The sequence below is a fragment of the Prionailurus viverrinus genome, chromosome C2, assembly GCF_022837055.1.
Source record: "Prionailurus viverrinus isolate Anna chromosome C2, UM_Priviv_1.0, whole genome shotgun sequence".
Taxonomy (NCBI): domain Eukaryota; kingdom Metazoa; phylum Chordata; class Mammalia; order Carnivora; family Felidae; genus Prionailurus; species Prionailurus viverrinus.
In genome coordinates, this window is record NC_062569.1 from 84,399,475 (window position 1) to 84,424,321 (window position 24,847).

A 24,847-nucleotide genomic window follows, 5' to 3' on the forward strand; every position below is an offset into this window, starting at 1 on the left:
CCTCCTCTGAGTGGGCATACCCCAATATTGGTGCTCTTTGGGGGGCATTTCCCACTTTTGGCCTTATTTGATAACCATTTGTCTGTCCCTCTGTCTCTAGTGGTCAAAAACAATGTCTGCATCTCCCTGCCACAATGGCAGCATGTCTTCAACACTGAATATTTCCAAAACATGCAAGGATGAACAAGGAAATGGTTACGTGCTTTTTGATGAACCCTCAGAAGACTGAGAGCCCCAAGTGGTGAAGATAACACGGGCCCACTCCGATCGCATGGAACCATTTTGGGGATCCGGATTGCAGTCAAACAGAGACTAGAACACTGAGGGCTGGGCCATGCGTGGACTGGATCAGCATATGCTATGCCTGCCCCACAGCCCTAAAGGACAGCTCAGTAGAGTCTTACACCCTTTACACAGAAGCCTCACTGGGGTTCTTGATGAGCACGTATCCGTTCTTGTGTTTAAACATTTACTGTGAGCCTATTAACTCTGGACCAAGCCCAAGTAGGGAGAAGGGGCATTAGACAAAGAGAATGAAGTATGGTCTCTGCTACCAAATCTCACAGTCATCTTGGAGCTGCTGCACTTGTGCCGCAAGAACAGGAGTCAAAGAACAGTAACACATGACAGCTAAGTATTTTTCCTTCTGCCTCAGCCACATGAACCCACTTAGCTCACATGGTCTTTTTCTGATGCCTGGGATACATTGAACATGTCAGGCCTCCAGAAGTACACACCTGTAATCATCACGGTCCTGATGCAGGCTTCATGCAGTTCCTTCAAGACTGACTTGCTTTCTTTTTTCAAGCGATTCTCCATTATGAGAAGTCCCAGAAATGTCAAGTCTGACTCCACCTTCTCTCTTGGGATTCAGGAGAAAATATTAAACTTATTTATGGAGTCTTGACGGTTGAATTTATTTCTTCCTTAAAAAACTTTTTCTAAATTTTATCAATGTAATGCATGCATATGTTTTAAAAATAAAAAAGAACCCAAAAGCTTATGATGAAAACCAATAATCCCTGTCTCCACCCCTATTCACCCCCTCTCCTTCCCTGGGGCAACTATTTTTATATCTTTTAGCAACTTCTTCCATTTTTCAACTCCATTTTTTAAAAGAATGTGTTTATCAACCAACTCTTCTCTTGGTTTCTAAAATTTTTGTTAATCACACATATTTTGTTTTTAATTTCAAAGACCTTTTTTGTGACCTGGTAATCAGTTTAGTTAGGCATTTAGTAAGTCTACGGGATACTACGGTAACAGTTGAATATGGAATCATTCCTTTCAACCTCCATCTGTAACCTCCAGAAAATATATGATATCAGCTAAGCCTTCAAAAAGTTATCAGAATTTGAAATTGGAAGCTTGGAGTGTAACTGGGTTACACTCATTTTATAGGAACTCACCTCAGGAATGGAATAAATCTCAGGTGACTTTTTAAAAAGTCAACGTGGGGGGCCAAGATCTCTTTCTTAATCTCGCATTGTTCCTTTTTCTGCCCAGGGAGGAGTTAAGATTGCAGAAGGAGCTGGAGACTTAAGGACCTAACCTTGTTGGGTACAATCTCCCATGTTCAGTCCTGTCCCATGTCTACCTTCCACAGTACGTGATAGAGCTGAGTCTCTGCCTGTCAGGCTCTACAGGGTGGAGCAACTTCCCTCTCGCCATCTCTCTCTCTGGCATGGTATAGACCACACTTCTTCCATCCCTACTGATTCAGACTCCATTCACCGCCCCCCACCTACTTTTCATCTTACAGAAATGATAGAAATCTGTCTGCACTTAATCACCTCTCTAGTTTTCTTTGATGTTATTTATTTTCTATCATGCTGGTAGGACTTGGGAGATAGAAGAAATAAACACGCAAGTCAGTAAACCTTCTTCAAGAGAAAGAGCAGAGTTGGATTTCTTGATGAAAAATATTACTCAAACTTAGATGGGAACACAGTGAGGAAACTTCTCTCTGGAGTACAGAACAAGTTACTCCATCTTTCATTCAAAAGTCCACTCACCACTCTGTTTTAGACCTTGTATTGGGCACTTGCTGAGTACTCAGATTATGAGATATGAATCCTGCCTCAGTGATCTCGGAGAATATTAGGAAAGACCTACCTTAATACAGAATGTGTTAAATTTCTATCATTTAACTTCATAGCTGTCTATTATACATTGGATTCATATTTTCCCATTAGCTAGAACTAAAACAAAGAATCGTCCCACCAGTTTCTTCCAGTTTTGGTCTCTGAGGACTCTTCGGTTTTTCACCAATTCAGGCACTTGGGCCTCTTGCTACCTGGCAACATTCCCGGCAAATCCTTGTGTCAGGGCCCTTGCACTCACTCTTCTGGCTGCCTGCAATACTCTTCTTCTGGATATCCTCATGCCATATCTCTGTTCAAATGGCACCTCTTCAGAGGACTTTCCCTGATCACTCCAGGTAAAATGGTATCATTATCTATCTTTCCCAATTAGGATATAAGCTTCTGAGGGCAAAGATTGTCTCACTTCAGAATCTTCAGTGCCTTAAAGAGTATCTCGTGCACCCTCAAACTCAATAGAAATTTGCTAAACCAATGAAAGGGAGAATTTTGACAAAGTATTTCTTCTGTTTGCTAGTGTGGGGTGTTTTATTTTTCCAAAAAAAAAAAAAAAGAGAGAGAGAGAGAGAGACAGAAACTCCTCTACTTCCTTTTTATGACACACCAGTTTTTAAGGAAGTTTTTGATCTTTCTGATTTGAAAACTTTGCGAAATATAATTTGATTCTAAAAAAAACACTTTTCCCTTACTCTGAAAATAGTAGTGAAATTTTAAGAAGCATAATAGGATCCTGATATTCTCTGGGAAAATCTGAGATGATTGGAAATCTAGCACATTTGATCATCACTTTCTTATTCTGTTATATTTATAATAATGTCTACTCCTCAGTGACTTTTAAATGAGAACATCACAGCTACATTAGTGTGTGGCAGCTGGGTGGTGGCAATATTCCTGGTCAAACTACATGAATTTTTTCTTCACACATAACCTTAGCTTTTGTTATTAAAATTTTTGCCTTGAGAAATTACAAAATCCTGTGTGTTATGGGTCTTGGTGCTTGCTCAAGAATAGCTAACACCTTTAATGTTAAATCTGAGAGTGCCGTAATTTATTTCATTGATTTCAAAATGAGCTTTGTGATTCTATTTAGAAGATTAAAATGTCATGGCTGAAAGGCTCCTTAAAGATCATCCAATCCTACACTTGAGAGACGAGGGAAATAGACACAGTGCAAGGAAGGGACAAAGATTCTATTAGAACACATGGACATAGCTTGTAAACAGTAACATTGAACCAAGGATATCCACATCTTATGTGAAGGTGCTAGTTCTACATAAGTGAGGGTTTCTCTATCAGCAACACTACATCGAAGATAATGCATAGTTTGTTATTCAATGTTCCGCAGTATTTCACTACTCTTTTGTCTTAGACAATTCAAAAATAACCTTTAAAAACTGAGAAACATTAAAAGAGAAAAGAATCTGCAGATTATACTCTAATGAGGACATCTTATCCATTAATGTAAGAATACTGAATCCTATTTCATATAACTCAACTTAGACTCACTACATCTCCAGGTCTGAAACCAGGTTTAAAGCATACTGGAGGTCAGTGTGTCACAGTGCCCACTCTCTCCTTCTCAACCCGTTTGTACGTGGGACCCCCAAACCAGTCAGCCACATAATGTTCCAAGATTGAAGGAGTGTTGGTTATTTTTGATTGGATGATGGACTGCCGGGCAGAGATAGCTCACTGACAGCTGGGAGTCAAGAGATCTGGACTACCATCTTTGTTCTACCTCCAACCAGTCTTCCCCAGTGTGGCTTACGGTTGCCCGGATCCAAGTTAGGAGATTGGATGAGATGACTTTCCATCTCCAGGAGGCTTCCTCGTGATTGGAGCTGTCCTTCTGTCCATCTCCAGCATTCATTTACTTCACACACACAGAGCCTGCTCTAGTGTCGATATCTGACTTCCTTACCTGGCTAAATTCTCTACTTCTGAAAGCTTCTTCATCTTCAAGCCTTTATGGGCAAAAGCAATGACACGGAAGCCTTGTATTGTGTATTTCCTGAGTTCCTGTGGGAAATTCTTGGGTACTGTCAGGTGAGAGGAAAGAGGTAAAGGTAAGGTCACACTGAAGGCTGCCCACCTCCTAAGCAAGACTCTGGGATCCAGTCACTGTACCTTGTTCTAAAATTCCAAAAAAAAAAAAAAAAAAAAAAAAAAAAAAACTTTAATAGAAAAACTACAGCTCTGGCTAAAAGCCACAACTTCATTAGGGTGCTCTTATTATTCTGACAGAAATGAATGCCAAGGATGCGCCGGTCATCCCCTGGGTGTCAACTCCACTGGCTGGCTTTAATAAGGATAGACCTCACGACTATGTCTACAAGGATAAAATGAAAACAGCTGATCCTCTGGATCAGGGGTCAGCAAACTAGAGGCCAAATTTGGTCCATTGCTTGTTTTTGTAAACAAAGTTTTATTGAAATGCAACCATGCCCCTTTGTTTATCATCTATGTCGGGTTTGGGGTCACAATGGCAGGGTTGAGCAGTTGAGACAGACACCATGTGGCCTGCAAAACCAAAGTTATTTTCCACCTAGCTCTTTGCAAAAAAGTTCGCAATCCCTGCTATAGAGGACAGATGACACAATGCCAACGTTTGTGTATTTTGGCATGGTAGTCATTACCAATATTACAATATTTGTGACATCTTTATGGCTCATAGGATGCCTAGAAGAGCATTAAAAAGAACAGTGTAATGGAAGTGTAGTGGCTTAGGTAGCAAAACACTTGATTTCTAGTATCCACTCTACTGCCAACTAGCTCTCTGACCTTGGGCTTGGTAGCTCTCTCTTCTGGCTCCTCAATTTTCCCATCCATAGAATGAGAGGGTGTGGACCTCAATGTCCCCATTCAGCTCAAGCTTCCTGTAATTCTAAAATGATCCAGAAGGTGGGGATCAAGGCATCTCCTAGCTCTCTATTTCCTAAATACAGGGGGAGAAATCACTGAAGTTATTAGCATATGTCAAAGATCTGAGGTCAGGACAAATAAGAATTGGAAGGGCTACCAGAAGGATGAGAGGTGAGAAGTGACTGGCCCAAACCCTTACCAGGGAGCAAGGGCAATAATCACCAGTTAAAATTTCAGGAAGATACTCACTTGCATCTGTGAGACTGAAAAAAAAATGTATAGCAAAATATAGGCCATCAGTCTGTGAGGGATAGAGGGATAGAGTGTTAGAGGTCATGGGAGTTCTGAGGAAGATCAAGGTCAGAAAAAGGGGCCGCTTCTAAGGTAAAAAAGGCTCTAAGTAGAGGGAGAAGTTAAAGCAATCATTTGCCAAATCTAAAATTGTGTGCACAAGTTGATGGCTATCAGCCAATCATAGGGAGAATGCAGATGAAAATCAGGAGAAAAAGGCCAATTTTATCCAAATGAACTCATTTGAATGCAACAATATCCTTACAAATCTGGGCTGCCGCTTAGTGCATATGTTTGTAAGACAAAGAGACAATACAAATCAGCTCAAAATCTAGCCCAGAAAGATGAAATTGCTGTGAAAATGATCAATTGCATTGCTCTAATACCGTCTAATTTGCTCTAATCACTTTGTGTGTGTGTGAAAGATTTATCTTGTCTGTATTCTCCTTCCATTGACCGGCACGAGGCCCTTACATGGTGCCAGCCCCCAGAGGTATCAGGCGGAGCGCCCCAGCTGCAGGCTGAGTGCAGGGCCCAGACCTGTCCCATTATTCCCTTCACACGTTCCTGGTTTGCTCACCCTTACGTAGCTTCCTGTTCTGGCTCCTGATATTTGCTTCATATCTCCTTCCCTGATACCCCATTGTGGTTGGACTTTTCTGGATGGATCAAAGCCAGATATTTACTCTCTGCCTCACGGCCTTGAAATGGTCACCTCTGTCTTATCAGATCTCCTGGGCCCACTTCTCACTCACTGAGAAAACAATCACTTCTACATTCATTTAGTCTTGTGTGCTTTGTGTGTTTGGGCTTCTAAAACATTTTTACCTCCTGAAAGAGAGAACAGGGTCAATTAGTACCTGTTTCAGACTTGCAGAACTTGGCCAGCATCTCCGGGGCACCCTTCATGTACACATGGAAGTGATCCTCCCCTGCCACCTGAGCAACCACAGACATCCTCTGCAGGCTTGAGGAAAATGGAAACTGGCGCAAGATGGCTATGGCTTCCACGGGACTCTGAGACAGCACCAACAAAGGGGAGCTTAAGATGCTTGTGAAATTTCACAGATGCACACCAACAAATAGGACTTGCTCTGCAATGAACCCAGGGACGTCATGAAGTGGTATGTTTGTCACAACATTGATACTTTTCTGTCTGCCTCGACGGCGATTCCCTCATCAAGTTGTCTGGTTCTGCGGCCTTTCCCTTTGACTGCCTGGAGAAATCCTAATCATCTTCCAGGCCAAGTTCACAGGTCCCTTCCTCTGTGGCACTTCTCTCTCATAAATAGTATTCACTCTCACCTCTGAACGCCTGCAGCTCTTTCTTCAGCCTTTATTATAGCAGTCGGCCCAGGGTATTGCACTGATTTGCACCTATATGGATTTTTCTACCAGCCTCTGTACTCCTCCAACACAGAGCCCCACACATCTAGCTCTGAAATCACTCTATCCCTTAGCACCTAGTGCAGTGCTCTAGCATAAGACAGGTTCATGAATAAATTTAAAAATAGATTCAGGAATGAAGGGACTATGGACACTGTTAGTTTCAAGGAGAAAGAGCTGTCTGATTTGAAAAAGCAAGTCATACCCAACTGGCTTTTGGTCCTGGCTTTATTATGTTTGAACCTGGCATCCCAAATGTGCGGTAGTCTGCATCACAATCTTCCATTATCTGTTTCAAAATGAAAACATTCATAAGATTCCTTAGAGCAAAATAGTAAGAAAGAAATACCTCTCATTTGCATAGCACTTGAAACTTTTCAAAGCCCCTTCTACATATTTTCTCTTGTAGGCCAATTATCTGAATACCATCATTGTCAAATTTCTGTTGCGTTATTAAGGACCTTGTTGGAGAATGTCAAAAAGCCAGAAATATTGTGACTACAGTTTAAGTGGTAATTGATGGAAGAAATGCCGGCTACAGGCCAATGGCTTTTCCTGAATGGTATGACTAGTAACTGGATGAGAATTTAATATAGCTGAGCATATCAGCCCTCAGTTGAGTTAGGATTGGGTCTTGAGATAAACCTGGGATTAATTCTTATTCTGTATCTACGTTACTAGCCTAATTGGTTAGCTAGAGAGTTAGCAAGTTAGCTGCTGACAAATTAGAAAGCATATTTGAAAACAGTTTGCATTCTTTGGAGGTTGCAACAGTATAAGTTACACCATTTGAGAAACCAATATTAACCTAAAATATAGGAAAGGCAGTCAGATATACAAATCAGAAAACAGGAAACAACATTTGGCCTCTGCTCCATCACTTACCTGTTTAACATTGGGGACAATGCCTCCATTTCTCCAGATCTCAAATTTCTTCTGAAAAATATTCTGACATCCCTTGTAGCACTAAAATTATTAGCGTCTACAAGGATATTTCCCCTCCTTATGTTTCATGACAGGTTCCTATCCACCAAAGGATATTTAACTCGAGACTGTTTCTCACCTAGCTTTAAATTCTGCAAATCACTTTGCACTTCCATACTTCGCTTGGGGTGGATACCACTGCTCTTAAAGACAGTTCTTACAGAGATAATCCTAGCAATTTATGTTCCTGCACAAGACCCCAACTTGTATGTCATTTGTACAAATAGACCAACACCCCTCGATGGAGAAGAGCCACCGTCAGAACCAGGATCAAAGTCACATATAGTAAGAACGACCCTAAGCAGCTCATCATTGTGTCTACGTGAAGGACGCCGGTGAGGGCAATGTGTAATAATTACACTGATTCCTCTCCGTTAAGATCCAGAAAAGTGATTATCCCTTTGTGTTTAAGTAGAAGATTTCTCCACAGCAAATGCTTAAATTTTAACTCGCTGGTATCAAAAATTTCCATGTTTACCAGGTTTCCTCTTTTATTATTTTGGCTTCTAGAAAGCTACAATTTTGCCAGTACACACTTTTTAAAAAAATTTTTTATAAGTTTATTTATTTTAGATAGAAACAGTGTGGGGGGGGCAGAGAGAGAGAGGGAGAGGGAATCCCAAGCAGGCTCCACACTGCCAGTGGAGAGCCCAAGTCGGGGCTTGAATTCATGAACCCGTGAGTTCATGGCCTGAGTCAAAACCAAGAATCGGACACGTAACCCACTGAGCCACCCAGGTGCCCCTCCCCCTACTATAAATCTATACATCTATAAATTTGCCTTTCTGTGAGGTGTATTTCATGTCCCTGCAGTCATGTGCTTTCATTCCTTTAACATTCTGTTTAAATGCTGCCCTGTAGTTAAGATATCATTGTCAGTAGCTTGAAAACGTGTTTTGTTTTGGTTTGGTTTTTTGACGAGCAGTGTAACATAATTAACTAAATAGTGACTGACTGACTGAATGAATGAATGCTTTTCACTTGGTGGGCACTTTTCAATGCAAGCAGCCCCTGTAGGCTCATAGGATCAGTGCTTACCACAAGTCGGTGAGTGAGGCATTATTATCACCAATGCACACCTGAGGTAACAGACTCAAAATCTTGGTTCTGGATTTGGGGTCACACAGCTAGAAAGTGATGGGGTCAAGAGGTCTGCTCACCATGTCATGACAGCCATGAGAATGGGTTTATACCCTTCAACTGTTCATACTCAGCTCAAAAAATTGATCCAGTTGGACTGGGAAACCTTCAGGCTAGTATCTAGACCTATACTGTCTAATACAGTAGCTACCAGCCACCTGTGGCCATTTATATTTAAATTGATTAAAGTGAATAAAATTGAAAAATTCAGTCCTTGGTTGCATAGCCAAATTTTAAGTACTCGATAACCACATGTCGCCGGCTAGTGGCTACTCTACTGAATAGCATTGCTTTAGACCACTGTTTCTCTGTGAGTGTTACCGAGAATGTACCACGTTTTGGCCTGTCAAGGTTTTGTGGTCAAGAAGGTTTGGTAAATGCTGCTTATCCTATTCCTTCTTGAATATTCACAATGCACCACAGTATACTAAAGAAATCTGGTAGTCAAGAAATCAATTTTACTTTCTTAAAACAGCAGGTTCCCAAACGATTTGATCACAGAACCTTATTTCAAGCTGCACTCATTAACAGAGTTCTTGGGAGCAGATACTGGGAAATTCAGGTAGAGTCAAACCTTCCTTCAATGTTGTTACAAATCTTCTCTGAGCTTCAAAGTTAGAAAACTTTTCCACTTTCAGTAAGGATTTCTTCAAGCTGTTCTCATTTAGCCAAAACAAGAAACTATCATCTTACCCAGGCAGTGCCCTCAAACATTTTGAGGTCCAGTGGGTCTCCTTGGATGGTTCCATTGAGAAGGATCAGAGAGTGGCAGCTGGTCATGGCAGCACACAGCGGGCCCCATGGCAAAGCCTTGCCTGAGGCAAAGCTATTCACTTCCTGAAAACTGGGAGAGAAGATGATTAAGAATTGAAAGTCTTCAACAAAATCATTTTACACACTCTGCCCCTTAAATCCTGCCAACACAGAGTTTCAATAATGCTTAACCTTTATGTTCAAATCCTTCCAGAGCTCCTCATGCCCCGTATGATAAAGTCTAAGTGCCTGGATATAATCACAGAGACTTCTGTCAGGTTACTTGAGGTCAGTGCCTAGGGTGGCAGTAAGCTCAGAGCCTGCAGCCTGCTTCAGAATCTGTTTCCCTCTCTCTCCACTCCTCCCCCCTCATGCTCTCTCTCTCTCTCAAAAATAAACATTAAAAAAATTTAAAATAAAAGAAAAGCACACCTGGACTCTGAAATATTTCTCATGACTCAGTCCTTTGCCCTATTTCTAGAAACTCCTGGCATAGATATCCAGCGTCTCATTTTCCTTTATGATGGTAGACTGGTACAGTTTACCATTCTCATTTCCCATCTAATAGCCAAATGATAATTGTAGACAGTGGTTTCTACACCCCGAAAACCTGAGCATCTGGGGAAAGGAAAAGAGAGGAGGGGTGAAAACTCTAAGCATCCTATTCCCCTTTCACTGGTCTGGCCAATAGAAGACAAAGCAGTGCCTGTCTGGACAAAAGCTTGGCCCGGCCATCTGAGCAGCCAGGAGCTGAACCACATGAGTAGGGTTGAACCCAAGTATTTTCTGCAACACCGCACTGCCTGTTTGCTGTTATCTCGTGCCAGAGCTGTGCTTGGCCCCATCACTGTGCTGGAGAGCCCCTGCATGACTCAATGACAGAGTCTCAACCACTGTTTAGAACCAAAGGGGGATATCTAGAGCTGAAGAGTCAAGGCATCTTGTACTTAGACCGAGGGGGCAGATCTCACCCCTGTGGGGAAGGGGAGCTAGGGCCCTCTCCTCACTATCCATTCTGGGGTAGCATCTCTGTGATTGTTCTCCCCTCTCCTGTAGCCAGCTTTTCACCTGTGTCTGTAAAAATGGCAGCCATATACCCTTTAACATTCTATCTCAAGGGCTATCTTTGTCAGGTGTTTTTCCTCATTCTGTTCATTTCCAAAATTAATTTCGACCTTTTATCCACTATGTTATTCCAAAATCCAAGACTGTGTATTATATCAAACAATCACTATTATTTTTTCTTCTCTCTTCTGATATGTGTGCCTTAATCATAGCTCTTTCCATGGACTGCATTATGTGTAGAAGATGAATGCATTTGTGCCTTTCAATCCCATGCGATGTGAGCTACATGAGGGAAGGGAGGGAACTCTTCCTTTCTGGACTCCCCCCCCCACCACCCCGCCCAGTCCAATAACCACCAGCAAATCTTTGTGGTTTTTAATTAAGTACAGTTATGATTTCACCCTTTGCTCCTCTTTTTTATTCATTCAGCTTCTTATTCAGTTCGTTCTATTTTTTCATGTGGAGTTTGAAGGCCTATTTTCCCCATCTGATTCTGAACTTAGAACCCATTTAATTTAACAAGTTAGAATAATTGGGACACCAGAAGGATGGACTTGAATAGCACCAAGGTAGCTACACCAATCCCACATCCCATCTTCACTGAAGTGCTTACCAGTTGTCAGCAGTAGGGACAGCCCCCCAGAGGTCCAGCCCATCTTCCGTAAGAGTGCCAGTCTGGAAGAAGTTAGAATTGGTATTAGCATAAGATTTAGAACTTTTGATTATATCATGATTTAAACAAAACCCAACTTCCTAAAACATTAAAGTAGATCTAGTTGTCCAAAGTCCTTGTTTGTAAGCATTAAATTTTGGTTTTTTAATTATTTTTTAAAATATATTTTTAATGTTTATTTTTGACAGAGAGAGCAAGCATGTGTGCATGCCTTGAGTGGGGGGGGGGTGGGGCAGGGCAGAGAGAGAGGGAAACAGAGGATCCAAAGCAGACTCTATGCTGACAGCAGTGAGCTTGATGCTGGGCTCAAACTGTGAGATCATGACATGAGCCAGTCAGACGCTTAACCAACTGAGCCACTCAGGCACTCTTGCAAGCATTAAATTTTAAATCAGAGAAGGGTACCTGAAGGAAGAATTCAGCAGGTGACAAATGATTCCTGAAAAGACTGTGTCGATAATGAAATGATTCTAGATACCAATCTAGATATCTAGATAACAAACGATTCTAGATAACAATCAAATGTTAGTGTTTTGCTTTTGTGTGTTTATTTTTGCACTTGCTGTTGTTAAATGAGAAGCATTTAGTGAATGGAAATCCAATAAGGACCAGTACGAGTTTGACTTTATAGTTGGCACCTGCTATCTTTCTAAAGCAGAGTTCAGAATTTTTCTTTCTTTTTAAGACTGATTAGTTCATAGTCTGCCATCTGGCTCACAGCAATTTTCTAAAATATGGGTGACATGATGACTGTCCGGATTGATAATGAAATGTTGATAAAAAGGGCTTTGAGAATTTAGAGAGAAATGAAGTGCTAATAATAAATACTCATTAATGCCCATGAATGGGTTTTATTGTTAGATCAAGAGGAAAATGGTTGGGAGATTTGATTTGCTATATTATGGGAGAGTATTTATCACATAATGTAACAAAGAAAGCAACATGGAACTAAGTACTATGACAGCACTTTGAATTTGCTTATTGCTTCATAGCCCACCATTAATTACAGACCCCGGTGTCTTTATGCAAGAGGCCAACACCCAGTCAGAGTAACCATGTGGCTCCCACTACTTCAGCGTTGTCAAGGCTGAGCAGAACGTTCCCAAGTGCTGGGGTGTATCCCTTTTCAATACTGACACCCAGGTCTCTGTCATTCTTTTTACAGTCATTTCTGTATAAGACACTGAATTTTCTAGCTTCCTATCAAATGACATTTCTTTCATTACAGCACATTAAATTGGCATAACGCTTTATGATGAAGTGCTTACAATGCTTCTAATTCTTACAATCGACTAAATAGGGAAGGGACATTCTCAGGTTAGAAGTTAAAGGAGCAGCCTCAAGGTCCAGTGGCTTGCAGGTTGGAGAGAAAGAACCAGAATCTGGCCCATCTAGAATCTCCCTCTAGATGACAAATGTTAAATAAATTTTGCAAAGCATGCAGAAAGACAAAACCCATACTGGACTTCCAATTAAGGAATGAAGGATTCTTTGTTTCATTCATTTATTTGGGCTTCACAGAAAGCTAACATGCTTTGTGTGAGTTACTCCTTGAAGAACAATAGAAAAAAACCTATTTGCTTCATTTCCCTCCTGCATTTTATGAGGGTTCCAACCTGTGTGTTTAGATTCCAAATCCTCTTGAGTTATTCCATTTCAAAAAGAGTTAACAGCTTAATTCAAACTGAAATGTTTCCCTGATGATCAGATTATATTTTTACACATCAATATTTTGAACATGAAAACAGAGATTATATGGCAGCAAACAGAAATGGGACCGTGTCATTTCTCTATGTGAAAATGATTCTTATACTATAAAACTAGCCATGAACAGAAAGAAAACTATAGTTACAGTTGTAAAGGGAATAAGACAGAAAGAGCCAATTTCTTAGCATAAATACTAGCCCAGGCTTGGGCTGAGCTGAATAGAAAAGAGAGAACTGTTTTAGAGAACTTAGACCAACATAAACTAGAAATATATGGGAATAAGAAGCACATGGTGAATGTCTTCTAAGTGGAAATAAAAGTAGATGGGGACCTCGATTAATTGTGGGGTGCTTCATTCCAACACCATATTGGTAGAGTTTTACAATGTACAAGCTGGAAAGGCACCGAGACATCATTGGAGTTCAAATTTCTCTTGATTTCTCATTTTGCCGATTCCCAACCCAGTGTTTTTTGCACTATGATATGTTGTCATGCCACTGGGGTTTGGCCAAGCGTGCTGAGGAACAGTTCCTCAGTTGGTCTAGCAAAGGAGCACATGAGGACGTGGAGGGGAAAAGCTTTGTATGAGACGTAAAATGAACAACTGGAAAAATTAGTTTTAGAATAAGACAAATATGTAATGAACCTAACTTTATAAATCTCCCTCTTATATTACAGGCACGAGGGAGGCTGCTGGGTAAATAATGGGAATCCCTACCAGAAAACTTCCAAGGCCGTGGAACTAAAAGAAGCTACTGTTAACCCTAGTGGTTAACTTGTGGAGTGGTGATTGAGGGTTTTCTTTGCCAGAGGAAACTCAGCCAGAATAGAATGGAACTAATTTTAGGGCTGAGCTGCTTCCAGTGTGGAGCCAAGACTTGTCAAGCCTACTCATGGTGTCTCTCCAGTTTGTCCTATACTCTCCATTCTTGCCCTCCTTGCTTAGGACAATGACCCATCTCTTCAGTCTTCCCTAGATAGCTTCCTGTCTCAGTCCTACCTCCCTTCTGTTCCTTCTCACCAATTACCCTCGATGGAATAAACAAAACACACCTATAAAAACGTCTTTGATCGTCTTTTAAAAAAATGGTACGGTTCCCATTCTCCTTCACAAGGCCCCACTTCTTAGCTTGACACATCAGGCCCTGAGCAATTGGGCTCTTCCTCTCCAGCTACATTCCCTACCACACAGCCCCTGTTGTAGCCACACCCACATGCCACAGGCCATGACATCCCTGTGCTTCTGAACTGCTCATCTCTGAGCCCATTCTATCTAACAAGCAAAGCCACAGCTCAGCGGTGACCTCCCATCCATGGCAGGTAACTTAACTTCGATGCTTTTCCATGCCTCTTTGAGCATGCATTTCACTGCATTATCATGGTTTACACTTCCATTGTACCTGCTTCCTCAGCTAAGTCACGAGCTTCTCCAGAGCAAGGACCCTCTTATTAATGGGACTCTTGGCCAAGGTAGGTTAATTAAAAAGTGTCAAAGCCTTAATTAATTATTCTAATACAAAGTGAAGACATGGAGGGACCGGCCAGGCCCACTGTGTTACAACAATTAAATTGGCCTGCCCAAGCAGAGGGCAGGATCTGAACTGCAGGTGGATGAGGCTGAGGCCCCTCCAGAGGGACACAGGACCCCCACAGGAGAGTCACAGAAAAAGGTTTTAGACCTGTCCCAGAGCAGCAATCCTTCCCATTTGGACATACTTCTCCCCTGCTACCTCCAGAACCCTAAGCAGTTACAGGACAACATTCTTCTAGTCCTGAGTCCTGATAACCTGGGGGTCAAAGGAGAAAGGAGGGACTGAGTGCATTAACACAGGCACTGTCCCCTCCCTCCCTTTCCTTAAAAGAAGCAGAGGAGAAAAATGGAATATTTTCAAGTAAGCACAGGACAAAGTATTTCAGGGAAGAGAAATGTTCCTCACAATTTTTTTTGCCTGAAAAAGCCAGTCAGTCATAGAAGTTATTACAATAAGAGATGTTTTGAAACCCAATACAGACACAAAAATATTAAATTTCATAGGGAAGAAATTTATGATGTGATATAGCTAAACCACTTCCTTAGGACTCTGTACAGTGGGCTTGTAGAGCATGGTCTCACACTAGCCCACTGTGTGACCTTCCCTGGCCTCAGTGTTCCTATATGTAAAATGAGAGCAGTGAACCAGGCATTCTTGGAGGCCTTTCCCAGCTCTGCTCTGCCTTGAAATCAACCTCCAACCAGGAAAGTTTAGATCATACTTTGTCAAAGCACACGAGGTTTATTTGTCCACACATATTGATTCTCTGTGGGGAAATACAGAAGATTTTCTTTTTCTTCAGCCTCTTTTGTGCATACACGATTCCTGTGGTCAGGGCAGCTGGTAGCACAGGAGGGACAGTCACGGTGAGGAGAAGCAGGGCCATGGTTGCCGTGTCTCTTGGAGAAACCTAGGGAGGGAGGGACATAGAGGTTAGCCTAGCAGCACAGGGCGGCACCCTTTCTAGCACCATCTCCTGCAGCACTCCAAGAGTTCTAGAAGCTCAAAATATTTAAAGAGAGCTGCTCTCTCCGTGAGGCAGAGAGATCTCTTGGGTGTGCTTAAGGAACAGACAAGTTGTCTCCCATTGTGCACAAAAGAAACTCTGATCCCTTTTCTATGTCCACCCTGCCCTTTTTGACTCTGTTTCTCTTCGCTTGGCATTCCCTCCACTCAGAGTACCATCCTTCCTCTGCTCATCATAACACACCCTCTTAGACTCCCCAGGCACTGAGACCGTTTTTGAGTTGTAACATTTCACACACGGGCTTGACAGTTGGGTGATAAATCTCCCCCAGTCGCTTCCAAACCGCTTGGGTGCAGCAGCTGTGGCTTATACGTCTTTTAAGTCCTTTGCAAGTTCATCTTATTCATCTCTAGATATAGAGCCTAGCACAGTTTCTGACACAGGAACTATTAAATGAATGGTAACCTGATAAAAATGATGACCAAGTGTCTGCTAAAGGAAAGTCCATAGTAAAAACAGCTTGTTCTCACTGCACACATTCTGGGGCGAGAGCTGGATTAGGCTACATAAATGATTTAGTTACTCCTCACAACAATCTTAGGAGGTAAATACTGTTATTTTCTCCATTTAACAGATAAAGAAACCAAGGTTTAAAAAATTAAAATAACTTCCCCAAGCCATCTGCTAGTTAAATGGTGAGGATCTGAACCCTAGGCTGTCCCACTCGGGGGGCACAAATATGTGACCAGTGTCTTATAGTATCCAGTCAATTCTCATAGAGTCAAGATCCCAGGCGGGTCCACAGAAATTCACATGGCTGATAAGAATGGGGCCAAGATCAAATCACAGCATGGCTTGTTTTATTTTTCACCTTCTCTAGATATTAATGGCCTTACCCTAGATTTTTATGAAATTAACCATAATTTTAGCCACTAAAGTCCTCTTCTGAGTACTGGAAATACAGATTCAAGTTCAATATCAAAGGCTGCCAGATACATCATTGGTCCGATCTCAGATTGTCACAAAATCCAGCGTTCTCTGTTTTCCCAACCACGGCCACAAAGTGTTGACCCTGAGGACTCAGCTCTGTCTATTCCTGAGACAGTGCAGATGGAGGAAGCCAGCAGGGTCACAGGTTATGACCCACAAGAAGGTGGGATCTACAATTAGTATCGCTGCTTTGGTGTGTATTGGATGTTGAGTCCTACCCGGGAAACCTTCATTCCTAATCACTGTGGGTGCTTCCTGGTCCACAGAAGAGGGCCTTGTGTTTGTTTTCCTGCTCAATGTTCCTGCTCCCCAGATGAAACTGGCACAGTGCCTCAAGTTCCAGTCTCACTTGCTTTAACAGTCTGCCCAGCTCTTTCCAGGGTCCATTCTAAGGGTGCCAATATGCCCTGGCCTCCTTTGCCTTTGCCTGACCTAGAAATGTTGCCTGAAGGCTTATATCAGACTGAAATGACTACCCAGAGCTCAAGTACGAGCGTGAACATTGCCTGGAAATTCTCGTCACTCTGTCCATCAATATTTACCCCTCTCCCCGACAACACACACATAGAATGCACTAAATTTGGGCATTGTAATTAAGTCACCCATACCCAGTTTCATACCTATGTTTGGACCCTTTTATTTACATTTTTTTTTCTTCTTCCCAATGAGCCCACATTGCTAACATCCCAGTATGTCTTAAAGAAGAGATTGCACAGTTCACAAAAGAATCACAGTCTCAGGACCAGAAAGGACCTCAGAGGTCATTTGTGAGAACCCTTCCTTCAGCCGTCACAACTATTAAGAGAAATGTTCAAACAAACCAAAACCAGACCACTATGAAGTTTAAAAGGAAGTGGGGATCCGTGCAGCATACAGTTCTGTAAAAGTGGACAGTCAGTTCTATTTTAGAACCTAACAGAACATAGAAAAACTCACTGGGTACATGGTATGTTGGGTATGCCTTAGACAATGTACACACTCAAATATCTCAGCATTCTCAAATAATCCAAATTTCTAGGCACGGCATTCAAGAACCCCTTCAATGTGACCCATTTTACCTTGCTAGACTTAATCTCTCAGTTGCTTGCTGGTTCCAGAAGACCCATCTGCATTTCTTCCTTTGTCCTTTTCTCACTCCAACTAGCATGCCCTTTCTCCTCCCTGATCTGATTGACTAAATCCTCTCCATTCTATCAGACTTGAGAAACACCTATTTCCTCTGAGGATGTTTGGGCTTCGGTATTACCAATGCCACACATGAAGTGACCTCTTATTCGCATCCAAGTGGTGAAAGAAGTCATGAACTTTGCAACTTTTCATAGCTGTGCCATCCAATACAATTTTCACTAGCTACATATGGTGACTTGAATTTAAATTAACTAAATAATCAAATCACTAAATTACTTAAATTAATTAAAAATAATTAAAATGAAGTAAAACTGAAAATTCATTTCCTTGGTCACACTAGCCACGGTTCAAGTGTTCAATAAGCACATGTGGTTAAGGGCTACCAAATTGGACCATGTAGGTATAGAATAGTTCCATCATCTAAGAAAGTTCTATTGGACAGAACTGATCCACAGAATGATGGGGCTAAGAGATAACCTTATCCAACCCTTTTGAGTTAGGTGAGGATCCTTGAAAAAGCTATGTCATTAAAAAGCCTTACCCCCAGTACTTACTCCATGGTACATATATACACCAAGGGCATAGAAGAAACCCACAATGCCAAGGAAGGCCAGGAACACTATAAACTTGAAGGCATCATTGTATAGCTTGAAGTTCAGAGGTCGGGGATAGAGGATGGATCTCACCAAGTCCCCTTTGGCAGTATTGTAACCTGCATGAAGGTAATCACAGGTGGAGTAAGTTCCCTTAATACAGTTTATCACGAAACCCAAAATGATTTGCATTGAATTAAGGATTGGTTAATAGTGTCATTTGAATATGGAATGAAGACATCACTGCAAACAGTATATTTACATTTATTATCCCTACAAGTCACTAGGAACAATAAGTGGTATTCACTTAACCTTGTTCAATTTCTCTTGCTCTGGAAGTCAGTGCTACAACGGCTCACACAGTGAAGCTCCTCACTCATGCATAAGATTGAGGAAAAGAAGACTGAGGACTGACAGACACAGTCACCAGAGAAGATGAGCTGCTAAGAGAAGACAATAAAGCTCAAGTATATGTTGAAAATAATAGAAAATGAAGACAAAAGGAAAGCACAAAACAAGTAATTTCTTAAACACATATACCTCTGATCATGTCGTTCTTATGCCCAAACACCTTCCAGAACCCCTGTTTTTTTTTGCAATAAAGTTAAAATTTCTAGGCACGGCATTCTAGATCCTGTCAACCTCAGTATACTCCTATGTTGCTAGACTTATCTCTTTACTGCTCCCTTCTCTCAGAAAACCCCAAGACAGTCTTTCTTTTGTGTTTTGCAGAAATAGATTAGCATTTTTTTTAGCTTTCTGCTAGGACTGGCTAAATCTTTCCCATCCTATCAGGCTTGGCTCAAAATGCCGCCTCATCAAATAAATATTTCCAGAGTTCTACTCCCACACTTCCTATCAAAAGTAATTTCTCCCCCTCTTTGGGGTCCCTGTAACACTTAATCATGTGACATCTATCATTGCTCTGTGTTTAGTTAGCTCTAACTCCACACTGTTTCCTGCACCAGACCACAATCCTCTTTAAGGGCAAGGAATGTCTCCTAATTTTTTTCTTTAGCCCTCAGGGCATGGCACTTAGTAGATCTTCATTAAAACCTAAGTTATTGGCAACAAAAGGGGGGCTACTAGATATGAACCACTGTTGTATGAAACATGCCTTAATCCCACTGCTTGGTAAACATATAGTCTCCTCAAACATGGCTTTGTAGGCTTTGGAGAAAAAGAGCAGAGTTTTCTCTAGCTTGTTGCCTCAGCATTTTACAAGCTCAGATAAGGTGGTTCCCATGATTTCCATTCATTAGCTCATGCCCACTGACCCCTTTGAAGCAAAACTTGATATTTTTAATTTAAAAAAATCAGGTAGAACAATTGAATCATAGGCTAACACATAGAGACAACAAAGTGCAAGGTGGGTTTTGGATCTGTGCATATGTGGGCTGGCAGAAACACAGGTCAGGGGTAGTGTTGGCTGTGTGATGTCCTGTGAAAGACCGGGAGTAAGATTAGTAGTCTTGAAAACTTTTTGAGCATGGTGTGTGTAAACTGCTTCAAAATCTGCTTTAGAAATATGACTTGGTGGCAGATCCAGGGGGAGGTGGAACAAAAGACAAGGCAAAGTATTTGAGGCAAAAGCTGAAAGGGAACAGTCAAGAGAATATTTTTGTTGCAATGGTTAGACAGGAGATGATGAAAGGCCTGGACAAAACACCAACTGTGGGGATGAAGGAAAGGGAGACAAGACTCAGGAGGTATTTGTAGAATTGACAGGATGTGGTGTCCTACTTGGTACGGGAGAAAGTGGGAAGCTAAAGGTGATGTGGACAGACCGGCTAGATGGTGATGCTGTCGACAGAAAGAGGAGGCTAAGTCCTTTCGATGCCTTGACTTTGAAGTGTCTGTAGGGAACCCAGAGGGAGGCATCCAGCAGGGACCTGGAAATAACAGCCCAGCAAGCAGCAGTTTGAAAGGAGAAAGTCCTCAAGTGATAATGGTTGGAACTTTTTTTTTGGGAATCACTTAGAGTTGGTATAGAGGGAAAAGGAAAGAAGCCGGGGGACATAAAAAACAAACAAACAAGAACACAGTCTTGCCTTTGAGGCAATGTATTTCATCTCTGTATCATCAATGTATTTCATCTTAGACAAGGGTTTTAACAATGAACCAGTGAGGTTGGAAATGGTGGCAACTTAGAATAAATAAGGATCTGACTAGAAACAAGTATGACTGTTATTACCAGAAGGTGGCAAACTCCATAATCCTAAGCCAAATTTCCCCAATCCAACTCCCCCACCTCTAAGCAGGGACTACATTTACAAAAGTGGAATCTACTAACCTGTTTGCAAAACAACTGCTCTCACTGGCCCCTGCCCAGACGGCTTGACCTGGATAACCTCTGTCCCGCAGAAAAGGACATGTTTCCGATAGTCCTCCGAGCTGTGGGATTTCCAGGCCACGGTGTTCTCCGTATAGGGCAGTGGCGTCTTTGTGACAGGTATGCTTTCTCCTAAAGAAGATTGTATTTTGTTGATTCTGTGTGAACTCAGGTAGTTATTCAGAGCTGGTGCTTGACACTTTTGAGAAAGTATACAAACCATAGCTATTCAGGTCTTAATGCCCATTTCCTGGGTCAGATGATTTCTCAAGGATGCTGGCAAAGCAAGCAGTGGTATACTTGGCTATATTTTACATATTTATTTAAAGTCCACCTATATTTTCCATACCTGGTCTGCATGGTTTGCTGTTGTAATTTAAAAAGCAGGCCATTTTAACAAAGATAGTTGTCACCTAATTGTCCCCTCAAGTGTTCTGTAAGCCCTAATTTATGCTAGGTAATTAAGGAGCTATAAAGCAAGTATATAGCTATTGTTATTTGCCTTTCATTTATTTGTTTATCAACCCATTCATCCATTCACTTGACAAATATTTTTAAGTGCTTATTTTGTGCCAGGCACTGTTCTAGGTGCTTAAAATAATGAACAAGACAGAAATCCTGCCCTCAGAAAGCCCAGGGAGTCAAGCCAGTAAATAGCAGTAAATAAATGATTAAAGTACCATAAAGTAAGGATTTGGGTAGTATTACTGGGTGATCTGAAGATCTAACCCAAGCAGAGGACCAGGAAACATTTCCAGAACAACTAATAAATGACAACTCAAAAGGAAATGAGGCCAACTAGATCGAGGAAAGGAAATTGTTCTTGGAAGAAGTGAGAGAAAGATCATGCTGTGCCCTGGGCACTAAAAATGGTTGAGAATGTTTGGGACATTGAGTGTAAGGGTAGAGGTAAGCAGTCCTAGAAGTACAGAGATGAATGAGAAATTATGCCTTCATAAAACCTCTTAAATGTTCTTCATGATCTCTGTGGAGCTTGCAGTGAAAGATAAAAACCAATATAACAAGACAGGGCCTCTCTTTTTTCTTTCTGGATGATCTCAGCTCCATTCTCATTAATACATAATTAATTAATTAACAATTAAAGTGTTAATTAACAATTAATTAAATAGCTAGATTGATAATGTCTAATCTTCATTTCCTCTCTCCTGTGCTTTTGTTCTGTTTCCCAATGGTGGGCTGTTCATCCCAACCTGGATATCCCACTAGCATCCCTAAGTCCACATACCTAAAATCCATACTAATATTTTGTTTAATTTTTATTTTACTTATTTTTGAGAGACAGAGTGGGGGAGGGTCAGAGAGAGAAGGAGAGAGAGAATCCCAAACAGGCTCTGCGCTGAAAGCCCAATGCGGGCCTTGAACTCACAAACCGGCAGATCATGACCTGAGCCACAATCAATAGTCAGATGCTTAACTGACTGAGCCATCCAGCCACCTCCGTACTAATATTTTTACCACTAAACATCCTCCTGACTTTTTCTTTGTGGTATCATCCTTTTGCTGAGTGACAGGTTTACAGTCTCGGAATCACCTTTGATTCCTCCTCTTCCCGTGCTCTGCCCTCTCATGGTCTGATTCCCCAATTCCTACTGCTTTTCTCCATGAGTATGTCTCACCAAGTAACTCTTGGACTCTTGCATTTGGGTCCCAAGGGCTTCACTAGCAATCACTATCTAGTGGTGGCTGCCTTACCAATGGATTACCTATAATTGTTTAGCTCCTTGACATGAAAACCATTTTAATAATAACAATTTGAGTCTATGGTAGAACTAATATTTCTTTTTTATGAAAAAGTATCTCACCCACAATATGCCTTGACCTCTTGAGTTGGAAAAGACCTCCAGTCCTTCCTCCGATGTGTCTCCTTTGCTATGAGGCTACTACTGCACTCACACACTCTTGATGCCGTATGGGTGGGGTTTTTCCCACAATGAGCAATTCCGTGACACTAGCTGGTTGTCCTACAATTCAATTCAATTCAACTCAATTCAATTCAATTCTGACACTGTCTACCTAGATATAGCATCAGATCCCACAGGTTAAGGACTCAGTCCCACAGGACTGCTCCCATGCCACCTCAGATGCTAATTGCAAATCCACATTGTCAACTGTGCTTCTGACTAATAAATCCGAGGTTCCCATAATCCCCTTCTTGTGTTCAATTAATTTGCTAGAGCAGCTTATAGAACTCAGGGAAATACTTACATTTACCAGTTTGTTAAAAGATCTGGTAAAGAATATAGGTAAATAGCCGGATGAAGAGATACATAGGGTAAGTTTGGGAGAGGTCTCAAGTGCAAACTCTTTTGGTGGATTTTCAAAGCCACCACAATCTGAGCATCACTGGCTCTTTTTCCTACACATTCCAGCTAATCTAGGCCACTTGCATATCCTATTATACATATATATATATGTATTTTTGATGGTACCATTCCTCTACTTCCCCTGATGGTGGGAAGACCCTGATGGTGGGTATTTAAGATACAAAGAAAATTAGCTCAGAGTTCAAAAGGATACATTTCAGAGATAAAAATAAAAGTGCTAATAACTTCCTCACTCCCAGATTTAAAAAGCATTAGAATGAATTTAAAATTCCATCAGTCTTTTGCTAACTGTTCAATTAGCAAAATAACATGTCATATTTCTAATTTGGAAATAGTATTCTATTGATTATAGTTACAAAATCTAGGTTCTATCTCTCCTAGGTAATAACTGGTGGCAAGGACTTTGACATATATAACTTTTTATATTCCTCATTTTCCTTGCTGGTATGTGATAGGTTGAAAAGACTTATTTTTGCTGAATGCCTGGATGAACTGAATAAAAACAATTGCCCAGGTTTTCCTATGATTGGTTTTTCAAAACTAGTTTTCTACATGGTGCATTTTTTATATCCTAAGGTGCAAGAAGCCATACAATTTTTATTAGTGATCTTGAATAATCTCAGGAAATTCCTTTAGCCAGGCATTGTCCTTAACTCATTGTCTTTAAAAATTATGATATTTAGCTTTTGTTTGATATTTAGCCTTTGTTTGGATTTACCACTTGTGTTCTAAGTGGCTTTGGAAAAGGGATAGGACATTTTGACAAATCATCATACCACATTGTTTTGAAATCTACCTTTGTGAAAGCAGATACTTAGAGATAATTTCTAATGTTTTTCTGCCTATGAATCACTGATTATTAATCCATTATATATTCATAGACTAATATTAGTGGATAGTTTCTGCACACACAACCAATGACATTCGTGGCAGGCAGACATTCAATCAACCAGGGATGGAAGCCATTTGGAGATAATGTTCCAAAGATAACATTGAAATCAGATATGATTTTACACAGAAATGACTTTCAAGTCTCTTTTACACTACTCACATATTAATAAGGAGCCTCATGCTTGGCCTTTCTTGGAATTTCAAGAAAGGGCAATTTGCCTACAAATCTATGGAGTTCTAAGAAGCCCGGAGAGTGTTTCACAAGGAAAACCATTCATCATCCACTTCACCTGGCTTCTGGGACCCGGAAGTCCTGGTGCTGTGAAGCGGGATTCTCTCCCTTGTCCCCAGTGAGCCAGTGCCTCTGCATGGAAGCAGTGTTTGAAATGCCATGCCCTTCTTTGTTTCTACTTCTGGGGCCATTAGACTGTGAGCTGTGTAAGGGCAGTGGCCATCTCTCATTTGTCTTGGTGACTCCAGCACACAACACAGTGCCTGGCGCAGAGGAGGCATTTCTGAACCTTTACTGAATAAGTGGATGGGCAAATGAATAACTGAAAGAAAAGGAGAAGTGAGAGACTGGAGGAAAGGAAAAAGGAAGAGGGAAAAGACTTATTAACTCATTATAAGCTTGTCGGACAGGATGTAAATGGGAAATCACCACTTAGGAAAATTTCTGTGTACCCAACTGGGATCTCTGCATACTTCCCCCCACCACACACACACGTTTCAAATACATCGCTGATTCTATGAGTAGAGGGAGAAGGAGGGGATTGTGGCAGAGTGAATGAATCCTGCCACTCTCTGCCATAATCACCTCTAAGAGAATGAGGGAGCAGTAGTTTCAAGCATAGGCTCCCAGGTCAAAAGGCCTGGGTTTGAGTGTTTCAGCTTCTTCATAGAATTTATAAGCATTGGAAATTTATGTCATTTACCTATTTTCATGTTTTCTTTGTCCCCACTAGAACATCACCTCTATGAAGACAGAATATTATCTGCCTTGTTCACTGTTGTATCCCTAGCACATAGTAGAGCATTCTGGAATAGGAGCTAATATACATTTGTGGAATGAATGAATGAATGAATGAACAAATGAATCCAAATAG

The 24,847-nt window shown here is 41.3% G+C and overlaps 1 protein-coding gene across 1 annotated transcript in view; it reads right to left on the reverse strand.

Moving 5' to 3' along the window:
• The window catches only part of LOC125175748 (probable cation-transporting ATPase 13A5), a 111,900-nt gene that overhangs the window by 33,111 nt on the left and 53,942 nt on the right, over window positions 1-24,847 (reverse strand). Inside the window, exons 10-18 of the mRNA XM_047876562.1 lie at window positions 20,467-20,637; window positions 18,135-18,292; window positions 15,217-15,405; window positions 11,197-11,258; window positions 9,459-9,609; window positions 6,847-6,930; window positions 6,116-6,272; window positions 4,024-4,141; window positions 738-862 (exon numbers count right to left, since the gene is read on the reverse strand). Coding sequence (XP_047732518.1) covers window positions 738-862; window positions 4,024-4,141; window positions 6,116-6,272; window positions 6,847-6,930; window positions 9,459-9,609; window positions 11,197-11,258; window positions 15,217-15,405; window positions 18,135-18,292; window positions 20,467-20,637 — 1,215 coding nt within the window. The remainder of the gene's footprint in view (window positions 1-737; window positions 863-4,023; window positions 4,142-6,115; window positions 6,273-6,846; window positions 6,931-9,458; window positions 9,610-11,196; window positions 11,259-15,216; window positions 15,406-18,134; window positions 18,293-20,466; window positions 20,638-24,847) is intronic.